The sequence below is a fragment of the Manihot esculenta genome, chromosome 9 (genome assembly GCF_001659605.2).
Source record: "Manihot esculenta cultivar AM560-2 chromosome 9, M.esculenta_v8, whole genome shotgun sequence".
NCBI lineage: Eukaryota > Viridiplantae > Streptophyta > Magnoliopsida > Malpighiales > Euphorbiaceae > Manihot > Manihot esculenta.
Window position 1 is genome coordinate 8,106,788 of NC_035169.2, and position 17,627 is coordinate 8,124,414.

Here is a 17,627-nt window from a genome sequence, read left to right on the forward strand (position 1 = left end):
ATTTTTATTTAAAATATCAAAATTTTAATATTTTAATTAACATAAAAATTTAAAATAAAAAATAGTAAATAATTTTTCAAATTATAAAAATAAAATTTTTATTATAAATGAATTTATATACTATAATTTTGACTAAAATATTTATTTTAAAAGATTTATGTGGATATGGATGATTCTGTGATTCATCCTTTGTTGGAAATCAAAGGATGAGAAGGGTGATATACTAACTTGAAAATAAATAAGGGATTAAATTGAAATTTTGCAACTCATGCTCTAAGCACTCATCACTTTCGCAAGAAACTTTCTGCAGTCTATTCACGTGCACACACTCGCACACAATTTTCTCTTGCTTGGTACCAACACAGGCACACCACACTTGTATTTATACTATGCTAAGTCGTCAACAATCAAATGAAATTTAAGCCATGAGTTGAGTTGATGAAGCACAGAGTAAGCTTCAAGGTCGGAGCTTTCATGGCGGTGCAGAGAAGTTTCTTCAATTGCTGCCGTATCTAGAATTTTCTGCAATATCAAGGAACTTCCCACAAATAAACAAAAGGCATTGATGATATAGTTTCATCCTTAACTTTGCTAACAACGAATGAACTTTCTCTACCCTAAATGTCATTTGTTTTTGTCTTATTTTCGTATTCAGTTTCATGTCAACATCCATATTCCTCATATAATATATGCTGAATCAGACAAATTTGCTGTCTTGTTTCTCGCATATTTAAGAATGAAACGTTAACTTGCTAGTGTATCATCAATAACATTAATTCCACGAAACGCAGTTGACAGGTATATAGACTTGTGTAATGTCTTATCTTATGTATTTGCTTGATGTTTTAATTGAAAGAAACATATTATCCACCTAAGTAAAAGACATAAGATTCCAACAAGATTCAGATTTTCCTGATACCTTCCTTTGCACAAAACTGCCCATTGCATAGCTCATTTTCCTACCAACTTCCTAGTACTTTCCCCATATTTTTTTAAGGTTATTGTTGCATCAAATTCAATATAGAACTCATAGTTCCCAGTATATATAACACTCACCATTAACCGAGCTATTAAGAACCATCCCCAGCTTTAATCTTTAGTCCTCCTAGAACTTGTAGCTTCTTGAAATTTTCTCGACATGATTATCAGTTGCAGGCTTTCCTTCATTATCATCCATTTTCTAGTTTCTTATGCCCATGCAGTTTCCTTCAGTATAACTCATTTTGACCCTGGTGCAAACAACATAATCTATGAAGGAGATGCCATAGCATCAGATGGAGCTATTGAACTCATCAACCTGGTGGATTATACTTGTCGTGTTGGCCGTGCGACATATGCAGAGCGTGTGCCTTTATGGGACTCTTCTACTGGAACACTTGCAGATTTCAATACCCGCTTTTCTTTCACCATTGATACTCTCAATTCAACTAACTATGGCCATGGGATTGCATTTTTCCTTGGTCCTGTGGGGTACTCAATTCCACCCAATTCTGCTAGTGGATTCCTGGGGATAGTGAACTCCACTGCTAGTTCTGCAATGTCAAAAACTCAATTAGTGGTTGTTGAGTTTGATACTTTTGTGAACAAGGAATGGGATCCACCAATGCAGCATGTTGGGATCAACAATAACTCCATCTTCTCTGATGTGTCTGCAAGTTGGAATCCTGGCTCAAATTCAGGAAAGGTTGCCAATGTTTTGATAACTTATAATGCTACTACCAAGGACCTGAGTGTGTTCTGGACGTATGATGAAAACCCAACTTTCACTGGCAACTCTTCTCTTTCTTATCAAATTGATCTGATGCAAGTACTGCCTCCATGGGTCACAATTGGATTCTCAGCAGCTACAGGCCAGTATCTTGAGAGAAACACCGTACACTCGTGGGAGTTTACTTCAAATTTTGTACCAAATGAGGGAGATGGCAAGAAACCACACTTGAAGACACAATGGATAGTGCTTATAGCTGCAGCCTGTCTAATAGTTCTGGTTGTGCTTGGCTTCGGCATTTACTGGTTAATCAAAAAGATAAAAGGAATTTTTTATGGCAAGAGATCCAGTGGTGGTCGCTCTAGAAAAACTGATCTGGAGAGTGCAGTTTTGCCAAAAAGTTTCTCTTATCAAGAACTTTTGACAGCTACAAAAGGTTTTGCAAAACAAAGACAGCTAGGTGAAGGAGGTTCTGGGTTTGTTTACAAAGGAGCCTTGACTGACCCATGCTGCCTAGTTGCTGTGAAGAAAGTTTCTCCTCAATCAGAAAGGCTCTTCGATAACGAAGTGCGAATCATAAGCAGTTTAAAACACCGAACTCTGGTGCAGTTCTTGGGGTGGTGTCATGAGCGAGATGAATTTTTACTCGTTTACGAGTACATGGCCAAAGGTAGCCTTCACGATCGTCTTTTTGGTAGTAAGAAAACCCTCCCTTGGAATCGGAGATACAATACTGCTTTGACTGTGGCCACTGCTCTTAAATATCTTCATGATGATGCAGAGCACCAAGTACTTCATAGGGATATCAAACCAGAAAATATATTGTTACGTGGAGATTTCACAGCGAAAGTTGGTGATTTTGGGATTTCCAAGTTTGTTAACACTCAGTTGAGGACTCAGAGAACAAATCCAGTAGGGACTCCTGGGTATGTAGCCCCTGAATACCGAAGAGATGGGAGGGCAACTACGCACTCGGACATGTATAGCTTTGGTGTTGTGGCTTTAGAAATTGCTTGTGGAAGGAGGAATTACAGAAATAATGATCCTCTAAAGGTGGTCAAGGAAGTATGGACACAATATAAAGCAGGAAATATTCTTGAAGCAGCTGACAGAAGATTAAAGGAATTTAACCTGAAAGAAATGGAATGCTTGATGATTGTGGGTTTATTATGTACACATCCAACTGACAGAGAAAGGCCTTCTGCTGGTGAAGTGATTAAGTTTCTCAACTTTGAAGCTCCATTGCCAGAGCTTCCTCCAATGCTGCATGATCCTGAATTCCCTCATAATTCAGATATAAATGAAAGAAATACTCGATGAACATGAACAAGAAAGGCAAGTTCTGGAAATGCAAGCTCCTTTTTTTTAATAAATTTCATTGTATGTCGGCTAGATTCTTGAAATTTTTTATAATCCAATTTGAAGTGTTTGCAACCTCTTCTTTATCCTGAAATAGACTTACAAGAAAATGAAAAATATAGCAAACTGTATTGAAATTGATTCCCCTTTTGCATGATTATATCAAAGATTGCTTAATTATCCCAAACTTTTTAGTTGGATTAAAGCAAACTCATTGTATGATCAAGCTATTTGGCAACCATTAAATTCACTTGTAAAATTAAGCAAATTACATAGAGGTTATTCTTGTTGATGGTCATCGAGTCTTGCATCCATCCATATCCGAATCCAAAGAGAACTCGGGATAATGCAACATTGGAGGAAGTTCTGGCAATAGAACTTCAAGGTTGAGATATTGAATCACTCTTCTGGCTGGAGGCCTTTCGTTGTCTGTTGGGTGTGTGCACCATAAACCCACAATCATCAAGCATTTCATTTCTTTTGGGTCAAATTCCTTCAATCTTTTGTCAGCTGCATCAAGAATATTTCCTGCTTTATACTTTTGCCAGACGTCCTTTACCAACTGTAGCGGATCATTATTTCTGAAATTCCTCATTCCACAGGCAATTTCCAAAGCCACAACTCCAAAGCTATACATGTCCGAGTGTTTAGTTGCCCTTCCATCTCTTCGGTATTCAGGGGCCACATACCCAGGAGTCCCCACTGGATTTGTTCTCTGAGTCCTCAACTGAGTGTTAACAAACTTGGAAATCCCAAAGTCACCAACTTTGGCTGTGAAATCTTCACGTAACAATATGTTCCCTGGTTTGATATCCCTATGAAGAACACATGTTTCTGCTCCTTCGTGAAGATACTGAAGAGCCGAGGCTAAGCTCAAAGCTATATTATATCTCACATTCCATGGGATGGCTTTCCTATTGCCAAAAAGATGTGTATGAAGGCTACCTTTGGGCATGTATTCATAGACAAGCAAGTACTCACCTTGTTCATTACACCATCCCATGAACTGCACCAGATTTCGATGTCTTAAACTGCTTATAATATTCACTTCATTGTTGAAAAGATCCTCCGATTCAGCATCAATTTTCTTCACAGCAACTAGGCAGCCTAGCTCTCTCAAGAATCCTTTGAAAACAAGTCCAGATCCACCTTCCCCTAACTTCCTATCATTTGCAAAGTTATTAGTAGCTTCAACAAGTTCTTGGTAAGAAAATCTTTTGGGCAAGGCTCTTCTGCCAAGTTCAGGATCTTCAGGGAGAGGACTTCTGCAAAATGTTTTCTTTACAAAGAAAATTGAAATTCCACAAAGTGCCAAAAAGCACACAGAAGCTAGAGCAATAATCAATATCCTATGTGTCCCTGTGTTCAGGATGCCTGGTTTATTGCTTGGAAGTATGTCTGTTTTATTACTTGAACCTTTTGTCACCAAATTTGAGGAGAATGCCCATGAATTGATTGTGTTTCTTTCAACATACTGACCAGTAGATGCTGAGAAACCTATTGAAACCCACTCAGGAAGAAGTTCCATCAGATCAATGATGTAAGAAAGCGAATTGTTGCCTATGAAAACTAGATATTCATCATATGTCCACAACACACTGAGGTTCTTGGTAGTAGCATTATAATCTATCCCAACTTTAGCTGTCTTGCCACTGTATGAGCCAGGATCCCATTTGGCATAAACAGAAGAAGTAATTGAATTATTGTTGATCCCAACATGCTGCACTGGTGGATCCCATTCTTCATTCACAAAGGTATCAAACTCAACCATGACTAATTGGTTTCGAGACGCAGCAGCACTACTAGTGGTGTTAAACAGTCCTAGGAACCCACCAGGTGAATTGGGTGGAATTGATTTGCCCACAGCAGAAAGGAAAAAGGCAATGCCATGGCCATAAATCTCAGCTTTACGAGTGTCAATAGTGAATGAGAAGTTGGTGTTGAAATCTGTAAGTGTCATAGTAGAGGAGTCCCACAGGTGCAAAGGCTCTGCATAAGTTGCATGGCCAACGTGACATAACCAGTTGACCAAGGTCATTTCAATCGCTCCAACTGATGGTGTTGCATCACCTTCATAGATGATGTCGTTTGCACCGGGGTCGAACCGATCTATACTGAAGGAAATTGCTCGAGTATAGTCTGCATAAAAATGGAGAAAGTGGATAATAGAGAAGAGAACAATTAAGTGAATGTGAGAGCTCATGTAAGAAGAACATGTTGCTAGTTTGGCTGCAGACATGTTTTTTGCAGTTAGTTGTCCAGGGAAGTAACTGTTATACATGGTCAGAAATTTTGAGTCTCTCTTGGAATCATCCCTCATATCCTCTTGCTGTCTCTGACTTTAACTAGGAATAGGACAAAAGGTAGAGAAATCCAATGAGCTTGGTTGGCCAATACTATAGGACTTGTCGACAGGGAAAAGGCAAGGAAGAACAATGAAGTAAATAACTGACAGGAAAATTTTCAGTTTCTGATGAGTTTAAGTCTTGTTAAATATAGATTTAATCTCCATGTCTTGAATTCATCGCCGTGGTAGCTATTAACAATCTGGTTAAACAAAAATTTCAGTGTCTCTAGTAGTTGATTATTATTAATAACAATGCATTATTGAATTTAAAAGAAAAAAAAGGGTTTGGACAGGTTCCATTTCTAGCATATTCAATTTAGTTTAGTAATTATTTAGCAGGTGGAAAAAGAAATGGTTAAATAGTTTGTAAGTTCAGTTAACTAATCTTCATCTGTAATAAAACCAACGTCCTGGAGATGAAATTAACCAGTGAACACTTCACAAAAACAATTTTTTTTTCTTTCTTTCTATAAATGGTATCTAGAAACCATTTTTGATGAGCTATTATCTATGGGCAAAGATGGAAAATGGGTATGAAGAACCATATTTACTTCGTCCTTCCCTGGCCTTTCTTTGTGTTATGGCTGCTTACAATTTTATATACATAACTATTAAATTCTTTTTAAAAGAAAAAAGAAAAAGGAAAAAGAACTCTGCAAAATGATTCCAACAATCAAACACAGCCTTAAGATTAAGAGAAAAAACTAATCTAATTCTCATTAGAGATCTTAATAAATCTGTTCCGCTGGAAGACAAGCTCCTTGTGAAAGACAGTCGAGAATTGGTTCACAGGCGGGTGCTTTCAGTACTGGCGGCAGAATTTCACAGAACAAGAATGCACACTTGATAAAGTTGGCAATCACTATTTCAATAAAGTAATGAATCTTAAAAAGGAAAAAAAATCATTATTTCATATTTTGAGGAGTTTTTCATCGGACTTTTATTACATTAACATGTCCAGCATATGCTGGTTGCAGACTGAGAGGTGCTTTGTATATTGCATATTCTAGTTTGTCACTATTATTTTGCCAAACTTGCAAAGGGACATTTGAGAATGGGATTGAACATGAGACATTTGACACTCTCAAATTTACTTAAATGCAATTAACGAAAAACATGCACTTTTCTTAGTTTTTGCCAAGGAGAGAAGAAATTCATTAGATGAAAGCTTTAAGTGTGGTTACATCAACTACATTGCCCAGCGAAGAACCCCAAAAACTACAAACTACAACCCAATCTCATAAAAAAAAAAAACTCAACACATACATTGTAACATATTGGACCTGAACCCGCATTTCTAAAAAAGCTGCCGCATCAAATAGAAAAACCAAAAAGGGATCGTCACACAAGCACAGGGGCGAACGCCTGGGAGGCTCATCATGGGGGCACCGATGAGTTGAAAGCACGCCTAGCCGTCTAAAGGGACCCATCAACCAAGAAATCCAGAGCAAACAACTTCAAATCACAAATTAAACACCACAGGAAGAAACGAGCTAGGTTAGATGAGAAGGAACTAGGCGACCTTAGAAGCTTGGAGAGACGCAGATCCCAGAAAAATAGTCCTACGAATAAAGACCCAATTTAACTAGGCTGTTTGAGTTGCATGCAGGAAAAACCATGAATAACAGAAGCGAGGACATGTTTACCTTTTTTTAGTTTTTGCAGACAGCCCAACTCTAGCCTTAAATGACTAATTACTGATTATTCAAATTGCTATAGACTTGACCATCATCCTCGTTTCATTGTGTTAAACTCCCCTTAATAACTTTAATGTCATAAAAAAGGAGCATACCTGAGAGAGGGAGCGAGAGAGAGTGTTTTCTGCCTGATAATTCACAAACCTTCAAGCGACGGTCGACTCGGAAGATGCCCAATAAAAACCTCTTTTACGTTGTTGCAACAAAATCCGAGCCATAATATCACATGACTATTTATTTAATAATAAAAATTATCACGTATTCAATAATAAAAAAAATAATTTAGCACCATTAAAAAATATTTGTCCTGAGAACAAAATTCAGAAACGTAAATTGTAACTGTGCAATAACTCGACCACAGCAGAAACAACCCCCTTTCCCTCCATAGAAATGTCCAAACTTGGGTCCTCTATCTTCCTCCACAGAAGCTTGTCAAGTTCTGCCCGCAATTTCTGCAAAATCCAATTTATCAAAACTAACACTTTACCATATGAAAGATGGTATGACTAAAACCTCCATTTATTTCATAAAAAAATATTTTTCAAAAAAAAAACTTATTTTTTCACTGTTTAATCGCAAAGTTTTTTTAAAAAAAAAAGGCTGTTAGTAAACTTATGTGTAGAAAATTTGGTGATGTTAATTAGATTCTTAAAATCTAAAAATGAATTCTCCATTTTAAGAGTAAGTTATTGTCCCTTACAAAGGTTTAGATTTTCTATTTGACTCGGAAAGTATTTTCTATTAGTCAATTTTCCCAAGTGGCCTAAATGTCAAAAATGCGGAAAATATTTTCCCAAGTAATAATTTCCGCGAAATAAACGGACCCCAATATTAAGAAAAAGTTAAAAATGAGAAGAAAAACATGCCAACATTATCAAGTCATAAGTTGCAAGAAGGAACTAAGGTTTACCTTTATCAACTCCAACACGCTCTTTGATGCAGAGAAATGAAGGTAACCACCCAGCATCTCAATACCTTCTCCATTATTGCTAGGAAAAAGGCTACCACCAAACAGGAGCAGAGCATAATCTGATATGTTTGTCGAGTCTCGAATATAAATGCTAGTTGTTTTCACCTTTTCACTGTAAACCATGTACGGCAGAGGGAAAAGATGAACCCCCGCATTTACAGATGCAGGATGTATGTCCACTTTCCCAACTTCTTTAGTGTAGAATGCTGTGCGCTTTCCTCTTCTTTTGCACTGTACAACATTTGGGTAAAGCCCAGCACAAAGGATTGCTGATACCATTTCCAAGTCATGGCTGTATTGATTGTAAGCCTACACGAAGCATACACATCTATAAATATTTTATCTTGCAATTCTCCTAGCTTAGATAGAAGCACATAGTAAGGTCCTTAGATCACCAGCAGTACTATCAAATTGAAGTTAATAGTATCGGGTAGGGGGACAAAAAAAGGGGAGAGAGAGAGAGAGAGAGATCCCCATTAGGAATGTGAAAGTCAGAAAAAATAGTAGCTTACTCTAGCACCCCTAGATATGTCAACAAAGCCAATGTCTGCTAGTAAGGTGAGAAATTGCTCTCTCATATCCTCCATCATCTGCAGAGTTATTGGAGATAAAAAATTTTCCCAACAAAAAGCTCTTTCATTTCGATTATGTTTTGCTTCCTTGTATCCTTCAAAAGCCTTGACAAGTGCAATGTGATCACTGCATAAAGAGAACCCATATTCTATTTTAGCAACATAAATACAATACATCAGGACAAGGTCCTAGATTCCTATTAGAATGGAGCATGACGAAAAATTTAACTAAACCTGCAAGAATCACCAGCAAAGGATCTTTTTGCAGCATCAGCCTCATTTTTCCTATCAATTGGAAGAACAAATGGATCACGATGCGCAAGAGCAGCTGCAATTGTTAAAGCTGGATTGAGGCATTGAAAGATAGAACCCAACAGAAGCATCTTTCCAATATTTGGGTCCAGCGGCAGAGTACAAAGATGGCGGCCTGTTATAATTATTAATTTAGATGGCAGCAGATATCCCAATACCAAAAAAATGGAAAAAAAAAAAAAGACAATAAAAGTCAAACAGTACATACCAAGTGGAGTAAGCTCCTCATTATCATCTAAAGCCCCAATGGTTTTAAGGAGTTCAATAGCATTTTGAACAGAGAGAGGATCTGGTGGCTGAAGAGCCTTAGCCAAAAATGACCCAACAGTTCCTAGCTGTAAACTTTTGATGTGCAGGCATAGCTCTTGTAGAGGTGTTCGGAGAATTTCAGGTAACTGATACTGAAGCATTGCATTATGGATGATTTTTGGATACAATCTATAACAAACTCCAGGTTGCACACGGCCAGCTCGACCTCGTCTCTGAAATTCATTCATATCAAGAAAACAAGAACTTCTTAATTTATGGCTCTCAAGATTAGTTAGCTGAAATATTTAAAATATGGAATCAGAGAACCTCATAGCTTTCCATGGTACTCCTCAATACCTGATGTGCTGAAGCCTTTGAAATCCATGATGGTAATAGACAAGCTAGCTTGTTTAGAGCATCATAACTGGTTTCCTTTGCCTTTCCACAGTCTACAACATACACAACATCATCTATGGTGATGCTACTCTCTGCAATATTGGTTGCAAGAACAATTTTTCTGCAAAAAAGAGACGAGGGATTTCACATTAAGGGAGAAAGAAGAATCTAAAGTTTTCATAAGTGAAACAGCCAGAGTGGCGGTAATAATTCATTCAACATCTATATTTCAGGCGAAACTCATTGTATAAACATTCCTAGAAGCTGAAATGCCAACAAGAAATTAAGAAATTTAACTCGTGATCATATGCAACATAAGGTACCAAGAAATCCCTACTGAAAAAAAAAAGGAAAAAGTAACGAATATCTTTTGACAAGCTTGATCTACAGCAAGATCACAAAAAGCATTTCTTATTTGGGCAACGCTTGCACAGTGGCAAGATTTTCTTACTCAAAAAGCTAGAAACAATATCTAACCCAGTTCAATCTAAATGAGACTAGAAGCTCTTGAGTTTTAAGCCTGGCAATGGCAGTCACCAATCAAACACACAGGTATCACAATTAAATTATCATTAATCTATTTACTTTAAGTTATCCTCAGAGAAAGCCTAAACTAGCTCACTCATGAAAGAGTCAAGAAGTAATAAACCCATAATTTTCAAGCTCCCCAAAAACATCGAGGAAATTCTTTTTCGGTATACCTGCAAGGGGTGAACCATGAAGGCTAATAATGTAAGAATATTTACCGCTTGTTAGGCGGAGGACGATCAAATATTTCACGTTGGTTGATCGTAGGCATTGAACCATGTAGAGGAAGGACTGAAAACTTGCTTGGGTCTCCCAAAAGTTTGTTTCCTTTAATCCGGTCAAGTAGCTTGGAAATCTCATCCCAGCCTGTAAGGAACACAAGAATCGCACCATCCCCTTCGTGGCGACAAATAAATTCAACTGTTGCCTCCACCTACAAAACATGTTTTGACAATACTTATCATTATTAAAATATTAAAAAGAATAATATAAACTGTCATTTGATTTGGGTCCAGCAAAAAAATTGGCAAAATAAATGATACTGTGAAAGAAAACACAGTAGATGTCAATCACATCATAATGGCTACTATCCATCGTCGCTAACAAAAAAACAGAACTTACATATAATTTTCTACTAAAGCAATTCATCGGGGTCAATATAATTAGGTTACTGTTAGCAAATAATACAAGTTAGTTTTTTGCAAGTTAGTTGTCCTATTTTCAAAAGTCATGTCGTTAGAGATTTACTGATGTTCTTAGTGATTAATCCATGATTTTGATAGTGCAAGTCAGTTTTTTCTTTTACTTAGTGGTAGGAGGGTGATTCTCCATATTGCTCAATGGTTCACTGTATTTAGCAAATAGTTATTTCTCCCTTTTGTATTTAAGCATTTAAGTGCAACAATTCATAAAAGAATTATGAGAAAAATTGCTAAAGTTTTTTAGTACTTCAACTCGAGATTTTCAGGTTCTTCCTAAAGAGCTTGTTTCATTGCAACCATAGATCGCAAAAAGAAAATTTCATCCCAAAAAATTCCAACAACAAACGCATAACTCGATCCATTTCTAAGGACTCTTAACATTTTGGTATCAAAACTAGGGGTTATAGGTGACTCAATCCAACAACAACTTGTTTGAATTTTTGCCTTATTCTTAGAAGAGCAAGCTGCCAACAAAGCTCGCCAAGAAGAACTAAGTGCTAAGTTGGAATCTCTTACCCGTGACATTACCAACCCTAACCCAGCTCCTGTAACTGAGGAAAGCAGCCACTCTCGCTCATCCACTCATCCAGAGGCAAGGGGGTAGTAGGATCAACAGGTTCAGATAATTCAGGCAATAGCATGATTGTTCCAAAATTTACCAAATTAGATATCCCTTGTTTCAATGGTCAAGAAGATCCATTAGAATGGCAGAGTAGGTGTGAGCACTTCTTTCAACACCAACAAACTTTTGCAAAAGAAAAAGTCAATCTTGCTTCTTTTCATTTGAAAGGTACAGCTCAATTATGGTTCTTGTAGTTAATGCAGGATTTTCTTAACTTGACTTGGGAAAAGTTCAAGCACCAACCCAATCTCCGTTTTGGGCCACCAGTCCGTAGTAACAAATTAGTTCTCCCAAAATTAAGGCAGAAAGAAACGATTGCTGAATACCAAACCCGATCTGTCGGGCGGAAAGTCTCACCTAGGATAAAAAAAATTTACAACTTTATCTCAATGGATTACAAGATTATATTGCAGACCTAGTCATCGCCACGAACATGTCAAGACTATGAATGGAAAAATTCGTCCATATGTGCTGCAAGTCCTTCAACCAATTATTCATCTCAACAAACAACGAAAGCAAAAGATACCTGAATTATTAAGTACTTGAACATGATGAGGTGGAGAAACGACGACCAAAAGGACTTTGTTTTAACTATGTTGAAACCTTTGTTCAAGGACATAAGTGAAGTTCAAGGACATCAGTGCAAGAAATTATTCTGACTGGATTTAGCATATGACAACCCAGGAGATGTCACAACGAATCAATTACTGGCTCAATAGTTCCCAAAAATTTCATGAGTTTGCGCTTGTCCTTAAGCGCATAGTGGAGGAGAGAGTAATGTCAGCAAATGATGCAAGTTAGTTATCCTATTTTTAAGAGTCTTGTAATTAGTGGTTTACCCATGTTCTTAGGGGTTAAGCCATATTCCTAGTGGTTAAGCCATGTGATAATGCAAGCTAATTTTTTCTTTTCCTTCCTTGATGGTAGGAGGGTGGTCCTCAATGTTGCTTAATAGTTCCCTATTTTTAGGAGATGGTTATATCTCCCTCTTGTATTTATGTGCAATAATTCAATAAAAGAATTATGAGAAAAATTGCTAAAGTTTTTTAGTATTTAACTCAAGAGATGAGCCTGTTACATTGCAACCATAGGTTGCAAAAAGAAAACTTCGTCCTCAGGAAATTCCAGCAATAGACCCATAACTCGATCCATTTCTAAGAACTCTAACACTTATGTTTCTTGAGAATAGAAGGAAGTGAATCTAGTCAATAATAAAGGAAAGATGCATTAAAGGAAGCATCTGTATCATGAAATATATATGATAAAGTCAAGATGCAATATCTTCCTATCCTTCTATCTTTCGAACCAAACACCACATCACTGAAGAATGGTCCATTTTCAAAATTAAACAAAAAATTAAGCAAATGCACTCTTAAAGTACAAACCAGACCCAAGTCAAGCAGTGAACCCGACCAAGCTTCAAGAGAGAGTCGAGTAGATGCACTGTAATTCTTGTATTCAGAACTAATATCAACATCCTGCAAAAACGCAATGAGTATTAACAGACATATACAAAAAAATAAAAACAAAAACAAAAAAGGGAAACAAAAGCTCCCTAAGCTTAAGAAAGATTTCCACTCTCAGAATTAGTAAAAACTGCAGATGATCCAGAAAATTATTCTCCCAAATATCAAACAATAAATTCAACAACAAAGTACAAATCATAAGAAAATCAATAGTATAAATTAGTTGAAACTTCTCAAATTATGATTGTTGTTTTCATGTCTATAAATGTCCATGGCCAATTCATAAAACATTACATCGAGATTCTGAAAGCTAAAATCTCCGATCTACTGACTGCGTACATGAAGTCAAAACCTGATGCCATATGGTCACATTGTAAATGTAATTATTTCTTTTCAGCACTTCCCTATATTTTTACTTTTCTTTGAGGTCTAACTAATTCAAGTTTGACTTGATATACAAACATCCAATGCGCCATCCATTAAACACAACATGCTCATCATAGTCAACTTCTTGAAAGATTTAATAGAGGGAGAGTGACAAAGAAGTAGAGATTATAAGATCTGTAGTTCCGAGAATTAGGGAATTGCCTCAAATAATTCAGTCAAAGGATCTTTCTTGGAATCTTGTTCCCTCTTCCTCCTCCTTGAATTACCCTGAAAGCTGCCAGCCTCTGATTGGATTTTATAACGAGATTTCTCCAATATGTCTTCTAGAAATAACTCTGTCACAGGGAAAGTCAATCCCTGCCAATATACCAAAACAAATAAAAAGACGAATGATGATGAACAGATATGATAGCTGTGTATTCAACACCCTCCAAAAAAAGTTTAAATGCATTGAAATTGAAATAGTTAAAATACCGGTATATGAATAATTTGGGCATTTCCAAAGTATTTCGAGAACAAATTGGCATTAATGGTTGCACTCATTAGAATAAGACGTAAATCTGGACGCCGAGGGAGAAGGTCACGCAAAATAATTAATAGAAAGTCCTCATTCATACCCCGTTCGTGAATTTCATCAACTAACAAATGGCTCACACCAGTCAAATCTGGATCCTGAACCTGTAGTTAACATCAAAATACATAGAAGCAGAATATCAGGAATGTGCAAGAACATAAAAGCCCATGTGAAAGCTGCAAGAAGGTAAAGCAGAAAGTTCAGGAATTAGAACATCCTTGGTTTTCTGACTCAAGAAATCTAAAGGATTGCACTTTCAACACCTATACAAGGTGGTCTATAAAGTTGCACCATCAAGTTTACGAATAAGCATAGAGTTAAAGCTTGAGATACTAGACAATTTCCAAATTGAGGAATTTTAAAAGCTAAGCATGAACTAAAACCCCTAGGAAGAATTAAGCAATATATAAGCCTCATAAAAGTGGAAGATGCACATGTAACAAAAATTACCAACTGGCGAAGTAAAACACCAGTGGTGCAGAAGAGGAGCCGTGTCTGATCAGATCGCTTTGCCTCCAAGCGAATCTGATAACCAACAGTTTCACCAAGATTCTCTCCCCGTTCAGATGATATTCGAGCTGCAACAGATATGGCAGATATACGACGGGGCTGTGTGCATATTATGCTGCAGTGAGCACCACACAGTCTTGCTATCTCCTCTTCCAATATATATTGAGGTAGCTGTGTTGTTTTACCACAACCTGTCTCTCCTGAAATTACTAAAACCTGCAATTTTCAAATGCAGATAATGAGAATCTGCTTAGGATTAGTTTTAGAAGATTTATGAAGACAATAAATTTCCCTTTATCAACTAAAAGTTTTAAAACAATGTTGGGAAAGGATCATGGGGGCTGGGGGCACAAAGAAGAAAATATTAAAATCTCCAATTGGAAGGTAAGATGATTGCTTTTCATGTCACAGGCACATCAGCCAGAAAAAGATACTACTGGACAGTTATGCCCCAGTTTATACACCAAAGCATCTAAGGGGAATTGTTTATCGCATCTATCACAAAAATATTCTCTGTTACCTTCCTCTAAAATTGAAGGTCATTTTCTTTAGGCCTGGAGGAAATTAATTAAAATTCAACAGCGTGAATTCTATACCATCTTTCAAATATAGCTTTAATGTACGGAAGTTGAAAATCATATTACTTTACCAAATTGGTTGGAACTGAACTAAAAATGACCCAGGCCACAAGATATCAGGTAAATACATCATGATTCAATTACTTTCTGATGTAGGTATTAATATTAAAAAATAATTATTCATAATCTTAGTCAACACAATAATACACACCAAACCATTATTAAATTTCATACCTAAAGCATGGTCCTTATTTAACTGGAAATAAATGAAGAAATATCACTAAAACAATGGTGCAATTTGTGGACCCCAAGGAACATCTTTTTTTTTTGTTATTGATGATACTTATTCAAAATAATTGATTAAAACTTGGAGATAAAGAAAAAAAAAATCTGCACCTGATTTTCAGAAACAGCATTCAGAAACTCGCCCTTCACTTTGTATGCAGGGAGCTTTTTTCTAAAAGACTGCAATTCCTTCACAGAATTACTTGCCTGAAAGCAAGAAACAAATGACAGGAAATTTTTCAACATCTGACATGTCTATTAAATTTATAGAAGTAAACAGGCATCACCAGGAAGATCTGGGTTTTTCATGTGTACACATAGTAAAAATCAAAAACATCAATAAAAATTATAAGCTTAGCCAATCTACCATCAGTTTATCCTGCCTCTGCTTTAATTCAATACTGAGTTTCTCCTTAGCAGAACTTGATTCCAAGGTAGAGACAGGTTTTGTTATCTTTAGACCATTTGATGGTTGTCTGTCCCCCTGACCAGATGCTGCAGAATCAATAGCAGGTGCTGCTCTCTGTGAGCTGCTCAAAAGATTTCCAACTCTCCTCTCAGTCTCTCTAGACATTTGGATCTGTAGAGGGAAATGAATGAGAATAACCCAACAACTATATTATAATTTTGTATAATTGCATATTCTTGCCTCTTTCTGTGTGGATCCATGACGCTCATCAAGATCAGCCCGATAATCTGGCAACGGAACTTTGCTAACCACAAGTGTCTTTCCCTTATTATATGCATGGCTTCCTTTCCACAAGGAAAATTAAGCAGCCAACAATTATGAGATGAAGCTTCAGGGTGAATAATTAAGCAAGCACAATCCAAAATCACTTGTGGAGATAAGCTTAAACTTGTGAAAAAGGAAACACTGCCATAATCAATTAAATAGCCATAAAATTTGAGTGGACTTTTCAAATATTCTAAAACTATGCTGCCTGATAACATTATTGCTCCAAGAAATTAAGATACAAAATATAATCTAAATGGGTCTGTACTTCTGTCTTCGCATTCATGGTTGGACTATTTCCTAAATATTCAAATTCTACTTAATAAAATATGGCAAGCAGTTGAAATCACTTACAAGTAAAGACCCAATTGATAAGCCATGTCAGAGAGGGTTTGCTGGTCAGCGCGACTGTAGTTACGCTTTATAATCATCTCCTCATCTCCTCCATTCTTCATGTTCTCCATCTTATCCCACCATTCATTCTCATCAAGAACTTCCATCTAAAAGGCGCGAAAAACACACAAACATACATACATAATATAAAGAAACTAAATAAAGGAAACAATAAACCTGAATGTGCAGTATCTCAAAAATTAAGAGGCATAATCTGTAAATTTTTATGTCAAGAGAAAAAATATAAAGAGGAATAAGTCTGCATTTAGCTTGCTTCAACTCCTGAAGGGCACTGAAAACCATGATCTGTCTTCTTACACAGGTGTTAAATGCCATCTTTACAATTAGAACTAACGGGATTTTTCCAAACAAGCATTTTACAGATCGTTACAATTCATTTTCATTAGCAACCAAGTTATGAACATTTGAATGTTTCGTTGTTCAACTACATAGCTCAATTAATATTAGGTTCATCTTCATCCATACATTTCCTCAGAGTTCTTTTAACTTAGTGACCAAGCAGCTGGTGAACCAACTAAAACCCTAAAAAGACAAATAAGTAAACCTCCTAGAAACGCAAATTCCATAATCAAATACCTCAGCGGCTTTCTGTCTCAAGCGCTCCGCTCGCCAAACTGGGTCCCACCACCTCTGCTCACCACGTCCACCTCCTCCTCCTCCACGACCTCCACGTCCTCCACCACCTCGACCAGGCACGCTACTGCTGCTGCCGCGGCCACCTCGGCGGCCGCCCTGGAAGTTAGGACGGCGAGACATGGCGATAGTAGAGATCTGTAAGCGAGAGGATAAAATCTTTGATCCAGAAATGGGTGCGGCTAGTGGTTGTTGGAGAGTCTTGGAATTGGAAGTGAGAGTGAAAAAAGAGTTAGAGCGGAGCAAGCGCAGAGACATTTATTTATAAAATTACAAAAAGCAACAACACAAAACGCACTGTACTGAAGTGCTTAGATGGAGATTTTGCGAGTTCCGTGTGTAATGGCCACGGTGCTCCAGACGCGGCTTTGCACGTAGCTAATAGTTAAAATGCCTGCCCTGCCCTCCCTGCCCTGTGCCAACTTGTAAAACTATCATAACAAATCTACGGATACTACACTCATTGATTTTCCATGAACTGAACTTGGTGTATGTTTTATTTTGTTACTTGGTCAAACAATCTCTAACAATAAGCTAATAAGCTAATTTGTTTATTTATAATATTTTTTAAAAGGATCAATGACAA

General features: G+C 37.0%; 3 protein-coding genes across 6 annotated transcripts; 1 reads left to right on the top strand and 2 right to left on the bottom strand.

Moving 5' to 3' along the window:
* Positions 1-407: 407 nt before the first annotated feature.
* LOC110621876 (L-type lectin-domain containing receptor kinase IX.1) lies at positions 408-3,073 on the top strand. Its single transcript, XM_021766152.2, has one exon. The coding sequence runs from the start codon at positions 1,139-1,141 to the stop codon at positions 3,026-3,028; it is 1,890 nt and encodes a 629-aa protein (XP_021621844.1). The 5' UTR covers positions 408-1,138; the 3' UTR covers positions 3,029-3,073.
* Positions 3,074-3,176: 103 nt separating this feature from the next.
* On the bottom strand, positions 3,177-6,915 carry LOC110622735 (L-type lectin-domain containing receptor kinase IX.1). The gene has a single exon (XM_021767341.2). The coding sequence runs from the start codon at positions 5,385-5,387 to the stop codon at positions 3,363-3,365; it is 2,025 nt and encodes a 674-aa protein (XP_021623033.2). The 5' UTR covers positions 5,388-6,915; the 3' UTR covers positions 3,177-3,362.
* A 407-nt stretch (positions 6,916-7,322) lies between these two features.
* On the bottom strand, positions 7,323-17,417 carry LOC110622521 (DExH-box ATP-dependent RNA helicase DExH1). Of its 4 annotated transcripts, XM_021767051.2 has the most exons (16): positions 16,985-17,417; positions 16,349-16,494; positions 15,911-16,010; positions 15,629-15,841; positions 15,373-15,468; positions 14,339-14,614; positions 13,789-13,992; positions 13,516-13,671; positions 12,847-12,939; positions 10,357-10,571; positions 9,572-9,731; positions 9,174-9,447; positions 8,888-9,080; positions 8,594-8,780; positions 8,022-8,390; positions 7,323-7,563 (listed from the first exon to the last, which is right to left on the bottom strand). In XM_021767051.2, the coding sequence occupies exons 1-16, from the start codon at positions 17,297-17,299 to the stop codon at positions 7,432-7,434; spliced, it is 3,129 nt and encodes a 1,042-aa protein (XP_021622743.1). In that variant the 5' UTR covers positions 17,300-17,417; the 3' UTR covers positions 7,323-7,431. The 4 variants fall into 4 exon arrangements, with proteins under 4 accessions (XP_021622743.1, XP_021622744.1, XP_043815588.1 ...); XM_021767052.2 differs by lacking the exon at positions 16,985-17,417 and having other exon boundaries at positions 15,911-16,014; positions 16,349-16,488; XM_043959653.1 differs by lacking the exon at positions 16,985-17,417 and having other exon boundaries at positions 15,911-16,135; positions 16,349-16,473.
* Between the last annotated feature and the right edge of the window lie 210 nt (positions 17,418-17,627).

Bases quoted from the DNA above. Each gene is read 5' to 3' on its own strand.
- LOC110621876 (XM_021766152.2), top strand. From the start codon at position 1,139: ATGATTATCAGTTGCAGGCTTTCCTTCATTATCATCCATTTTCTAGTT.
- LOC110622735 (XM_021767341.2), bottom strand. From the start codon at position 5,387: ATGAGGGATGATTCCAAGAGAGACTCAAAATTTCTGACCATGTATAAC.
- LOC110622521 (XM_021767051.2), bottom strand. From the start codon at position 17,299: ATGTCTCTGCGCTTGCTCCGCTCTAACTCTTTTTTCACTCTCACTTCC. The intron at 9,081-9,173 runs GTATGTACTGTT...TAATTATAACAG, and splicing joins TGAGGAGCTTACTCCACTTG to GCCGCCATCTTTGTACTCTG. The intron at 8,781-8,887 runs GTTTAGTTAAAT...CTCTTTATGCAG, and splicing joins TTTGCTGGTGATTCTTGCAG to TGATCACATTGCACTTGTCA.